The sequence below is a fragment of the Cornus florida genome, unplaced genomic scaffold (assembly GCF_030987335.1).
Source record: "Cornus florida cultivar Cherokee Brave unplaced genomic scaffold, ASM3098733v1 CherokeeBrave_3.0.0_Hap2_Chr02, whole genome shotgun sequence".
Taxonomy (NCBI): Eukaryota; Viridiplantae; Streptophyta; class Magnoliopsida; order Cornales; family Cornaceae; genus Cornus; species Cornus florida.
In genome coordinates, this window is record NW_026775572.1 from 92,267,356 (window position 1) to 92,273,455 (window position 6,100).

Sequence of the window (6,100 nt, forward strand, 5' to 3'; positions counted from 1 at the left end):
AGATAAATCAATGGTTACAAAACCAAATATATTCAATGAAATAATAGTACAATCAAAAACGGAAAATTGCCAAGGTAGGGATTCAGTCCCACTAAATCACCCACACATAAAATCGGCATGCCATACAGCTCAGACGGACCATACATAGATGGAATGTCCCTACCTAGATATAGCTCCATAAGCAATAATTGATGAACCCTCTAGCAAACCAAATCAAGGTCTCTATCAATCTCAATATCAGACCAGTAGGTGGATATACATTTTGTTGGCTGTCTAATGCTTTATGTCATACTCAAAGAAATCTAAGAAACCCAGCCAGAACTCATCTCTGTCTCATTGTTGCACACCTTCATGCCATTACTGCTACTGAACAACACACGTGGAGGCCAGAGAAAAGTTGATTAGTTAGTTATCACATACTAGCACCGCACGAAGTCATTAGGAAAAACCAACAAGTCAGTGGTCTAGCGGTACCAAATCCCTACTTCTCAAAGAAAGGTCAGGGGTTCGAGCCTTAGTGGAGGTATGTGTGTGTGAATACCAACCAGGAAAAAAAGATGTCATTAGGAAAAATATCACCTTGGTGTCTGAAAATTGCACACGAGCAGAGGTACTGATGTGGGGCAATAACTCATTCTTTACTTTGAGGTTCAGAAGTCATCATTTATAAAGGAATTGAAGCATGAGACAATAAATAGAAGAAAATTGATGAAAAGCAAAAATGGGCACCACATGGCAGCAAGAATCACTCTGCAAGCAGTAAGACCAAACCACTCTGCAAGCAGTAGGACCAAACCCATTCCCCCCCCCCCCCCACCATGCGGGAAGAAAAAAAAAATGCTGCACGTAAAGCAAACATTCCCAACTTAAGTATTAAATTCTTCTTGCATGTCATAAAGGCACAGCAGTAAGATCACATAGAGCCTAATTCTTAAGTCAAGGAACAGACATTACTGTCAGTTAGTATGCACATCAGGGGGCAAATATACCGCATGTTTGAAGGGCGCAATTATCTTTTTTTATTTATAAGTATTTCAAGGACTCAATTATCATACCTCAGAAAACTCTTTAGGTATCAAACTCCAGATTTTCTTCTCCTTGCAACTAGTAATCAAGGATTCCAAGCAAGAGGATTCTACTAGTGCCAGTCTCTTTGCGTACCTACTGCAAAACTACAGGGTAAACAAGAAGCAAGTCATCTAGGATTTTAACATAACCACGTAAAAATGGCGAGACAATTGGTAATGGCTATGCCTGAGCTTTCTGCTGATGATGAAAAGAATGACCAACCCTGGGCTTTGGCTCTCGGAAAGGTCGTGAAGGAAATGGATAAAGTTCATGAGAAGGAAAGCTACCAGATGGAGCATGGGAGTTGCTTTATCGTCGATTCATCACAGCAACATGCAAGAGAAGAAAAATTAAGTAAGATAAATAGCTTCCAAAGTCGATGTAGGATGCAGAAACAAAGGGCTAAGGACCTGTTTAGCAATTTAAAAAATGAGTCCCCTAAGATGTGGTTTCTGAAAACAGTGATAAAAGAACACATTGTTTTCAGCCAATTTGGATCTTTGACTAGAAAACAAAAACAGAGTGTAGAAATTGCTTGCACGAGTTTTCATGAGTAAGTTCCTGTTTTTTTTTTTTTTTTTTTTTTTTTTTTTTTTTTTTTTTTTTTTTTTTTTGAGCTTTGAGTTGCTTCGGTAATACACACTTTGACAGATTATTTTTAATGAATCATGGATTGTTTGTCTTGACATGGCACTTTGAACTTAAGTTGTCCACATAATCATACAAGTCATCCAACCTAAAATTGATTTCATCCAATTCAAATAATTCTAATTGATTGTTAAGCGGTTTGACTGGCCTGAGAGCATAAGAGTAAAAACAAAAATAAATTCACACAAATAATCAATCAAGTCGGAAGCTAACAGACTTCCCTGAAACTGAACTTCCCCTTTATGCTACAATATATTCCAATAGAAAAATAATGCAAGAACTACAAAAAGAATAGCAAACAAGATTGGAGCAGTAGAACAAAAAAGTGTTTGGAACCCTAAGAATCTTCAATAATCACATCATCCTTAGATTTTCTTATGCAAATTGAATAATTGAAAGGAAATAATTATTCCAACATTATATTGAGGCAACAAAAAAAAAAAAAATGGTACTAACATGAGGTTGAGATTGATTTCATATGGCGGGTATGTAAAATAACTTGCTAAAAATTTATGGATAAATTATTTTTGTTAAATTTTAATATCTTTTCAACTAACACCAGAAAATAAAAAAATATTTTCTGAAAAATATTTTACATCTAAACAAACGTGTGTTGCTAGCTAAAAAGTTGGCCTTCCAAAAATGGGGCAACAGATACAAAATTGAATATGGTTAAAAAGTTGGCCTTCCAAAAATGGGGCAACAGATACAAAACTGAATATGGTTAATTAAGACAATATGATCGATTCACTATTGTCATGCAACATGTGAGTCACCTAGGGGAGCTGTGGAACTGATGTCAACTGCAGATGCCTGCAAAACAGCATAATGTTGATAGCATTCAGCAAGCACCTCAAGACAATGTTGAGCTCATGAAACTTCTGCCATTATAAAATAAAATATTCATCAAACAACATTACTAATCCTCTGGCAAATTTCTTACAGATGCAACTTTGAAAAATACAATTACAAATCACTTTGGTTGAAAATAAAGTTAAATATTTATCAATCACTAGTTTGGTAAGGCTTTGTTGAGTAGACTTAAATTCACTTCTTCTTCTTCTTCTTTTTCTTCTTTTTTGATACGTAAATATCATTGAAAGAGCGCTAAAAAAGTGAGTGCATCCTTGAACAACTGCACAAAAGCCAAAGGAAAAGCTAAATGCACTAATTCCTTAGACTATCCACAAAATCAACTAAATCCCCCTAGATTAACAATTGTTTCTTGCTAATCACTTCACTATTATACATGCTGATATGCAGTAGCTAGCATTTTTTAGCTACATGTGCAAAGCATTTCTGCAGTTGCATTTCCTGTCAAAAGGAAAAGAAAAAAATACAGATTTTTTTAAGTGATATAAAAGGGAAAGAAGGGCATAATGAGACAAAACTGGAATCAGGGGCATCAGATTTCTTTTGTACCTGAATGATATCCAAAAGTTTATGCCCTTCCCTAGTCTGTTACTTGTTTTGGGAGTAAATGAATTCTGTTGAGAACTTGTGATATGAACCAGCTACGAACCTCCAAATGGTGAAGCTAGTATATGCACATGAAGTAGCAGGAAAAAGAAGTAATGAACATGAATTCCCAATAGATGATGATGTAAACCAGGACTAACCCAACCTCTGAAATGAGGGCTTAAGCCTACTGCCTACCTGATAGGCTCAACTGCACAAGTAGAATGGTCTGAAGAAGAAACCCATGAAAAGGCTTCATTTTTTTACATGTCAAACTGATTTGATTGGCTGCAAACCACTAAAACTCTATTTGCCATCACCAATCACCTTCTTCCCTCCACCACACTTCCTTCTACAAGAAGACCCCTCTTTCTCATCTCATCATGCAGTGATGAAACCGCAACAAAATCTTCTAGCTTTAGATAGCCTCTATTCAGGATATCATAAATTGCATAATCAGGATTAATTCCCCTTTTCAACATATCATCAAAAACCTGTCTTGCTTCTATCATGAGCCCTTTGTTAGCCAAACCAAAAACAAGGGAGCTATATGTAAACAAATCAGGAGTAATACCCTCTTCAATCATTTTGTTCTTAAGTTTAAACGCTTCAACCAATTTTCCTTGCTTGCACAACCCAGCAATCCAAGAGGTGTATGCATACTTGTCGGGAACAAACCCTGACTCTGACATCTCCCTAAAAACGCTCTCAACTTCACCTAAGTTCCCTTCATTGCACATCCCATCAATAAGTACAGTGTATGAAACTTCATTGGCCTTTTCTTTGCTAAAATATCCTTTTGCCTCATGCAGATGCCCATGTTTGCAAAGGCCATCCATCAAGGTTGAAAGAGTTACAACATCAGGCTCAAGCCCTCTTCCTAATAATTCTTTGTACTCATTCAGAGCTGCTTTCAGATTCCCAGATTTAAAATGAGCATCCATTAGTGTGGTGAAGATAATATTATCAAGTGCCAGTCCACTCCTCACCATGTCTTCCTTAATTTCGATTGCAGTATCTAACCTGCCTCTATCACAGAGGCCTGATATAACTGCCCCATAGGCCCCTATATCAAGTCTGGTCCCCTGTTCATGCATTCTATTCACATACTTCATAGCCTTGTCCACATTTCCCTTCTTAAACTGCCCGTCTATCATTGAAGTGTAAACAACAGAATTGGGTTCAACCCCATTTTCCAACATCTTTGAAAACAAACATTCAGCCTTTTCCAACATCCCTTGTCTACAAAGGCCATCAATTAAGGCCGAATAAGTAACTACATTTGGCAAAATCGATGACTTATGCATTTCCTCATACAACTCAAATGCGACCTTCGTATTACCAGCTTTACAATACCCATCAATCAAAGAAGTAAAAACAACCGAATTCGGCAATATTCCATCCCTTCTCATACCTTCAAACACTCTAAAACCCATATCCAAATTACCAATTTTGCAAAACATATCAATTAAAGTACTACATGTAACGACATTTGGTGTACAACACTTCCACATCAAACCCATATACACAAAAGCTTCTTTTTCCATTCTAAGCTTACAAAACCCATTGAACATGATATTGAATGTAACCAAATCCGGCCTAACCTGCCCAATACAAATCTGATTCATTATAGAGCCTGCAAGCCTAGTATTGCCTGACCGACAATAGCCATCAATCAAAGAGTTGTAGCTAACAATATCGGGCGAACACCGGAACATTGGCATTGAATTCAAGAAATTATGGGCAGACCTAAGATTACCCAGTTTGCAAAAATATGATATGATTGAATTGCATGATGAGAGGTGAGGAGTGTAACCTTTAGAAATGAAGTAGAGGAGGAGTTTCAGAGAGAGGTCACCGCAGTTGGAGCCAATCAGATGGTGGAGGGACTTGTTGAGTGCGTATGGATTGGGGAACTGTGAGGTCCTCCGCAGGCGGGCGAAGAATTCTAGGGTTTCTTTGATCATGCATGTGGAGATTTCTCAAGGGGTCTGTATGAATTGACCTGACAAACTTTACAGGGCTGTAACGGCTGTTACTCTATTGATGGATACAGCAATTTCAGGGTTTTATGGGTCTTGAGCTTAAACCCTAGAAAACAGAATGGTATAGGAGCCTAGGAGGAACAACCACACACCTCAATCCAAATCAAATAATACCTTTTGACCCGTGTAGACAACGCGCTTTCTGTTTTACAATTGCTCTCCAAAACCAAAATGACAATTTTAACCCTAATTTGAGTAAGTAAATGATTTATTTTTTTAAATACCACAGCTAGCTTTTCAGATAAGGAACCCTTTTTTTTTTTCTTTTCTTTTCTTTCCCTCTCTCTAATCTTTATCTCTCTTTTCATAGGTTACTGCTATCTCTTCTCTCCCTTCATAAATTTTGATTTTAATATTTATTTTTGCAAGTAACAACCAAAAATTTCACAAATAAAGAGATGCAGTGTTGAACAAAATAACTAATCTTGTTAATATGGGATAGTCATATCCTTTGATGCTAATAGTGATGATAATTTTGTTTTATTTTTTTGTTATGTTGTGTGTTTTGGGTTTAGTTTTTATTTTTATTTTTTTTGTTATGTTGTGTGTTTTGGGTTTAGTTTTCTTTAAAAATTAATTTGAAATATTTTTGAATCTTAAAATTTACTTTGTTAATAATAAAATAAAGAGCAGTGATACTTATACTGAACACTTGCAGTGAATTGCCTAACCGAATAATTTTTAATTGGTTATTTATACCAAATACAACTAAGTAGAGGAATCCACTTCTTTATTTGTTGCATAATTGATCAATTAAAAAAATAGGTCCGCAACTATTTGGTACAAGAATCATTTTACCTAAAATAAAATTGCTTATGCCTTGCCTTGAGTAAGAAACTAAAGAAGGACACACAATAGTATCATTTTATTCTTATTTTGTC

General features: G+C 36.1%; 1 protein-coding gene across 3 annotated transcripts; it reads right to left on the reverse strand.

Moving 5' to 3' along the window:
* Nucleotides 1-2,282: 2,282 nt before the first annotated feature.
* LOC132295464 (pentatricopeptide repeat-containing protein At2g01740) lies at nucleotides 2,283-5,562 on the reverse strand. 3 transcript variants are annotated; one of them, XM_059793741.1, is made up of 2 exons: nucleotides 3,139-5,562; nucleotides 2,283-2,529 (listed from the first exon to the last, which is right to left on the reverse strand). In XM_059793741.1, the coding sequence occupies exon 1, from the start codon at nucleotides 5,139-5,141 to the stop codon at nucleotides 3,498-3,500; it is 1,644 nt and encodes a 547-aa protein (XP_059649724.1). In that variant the 5' UTR covers nucleotides 5,142-5,562; the 3' UTR covers nucleotides 2,283-2,529; nucleotides 3,139-3,497. The 3 variants fall into 3 exon arrangements, with proteins under 3 accessions (XP_059649724.1, XP_059649722.1, XP_059649723.1); XM_059793739.1 differs by lacking the exon at nucleotides 2,283-2,529 and adding an exon at nucleotides 2,753-2,851; XM_059793740.1 differs by lacking the exon at nucleotides 2,283-2,529 and adding an exon at nucleotides 2,753-3,030.
* Nucleotides 5,563-6,100: the final 538 nt, after the last annotated feature.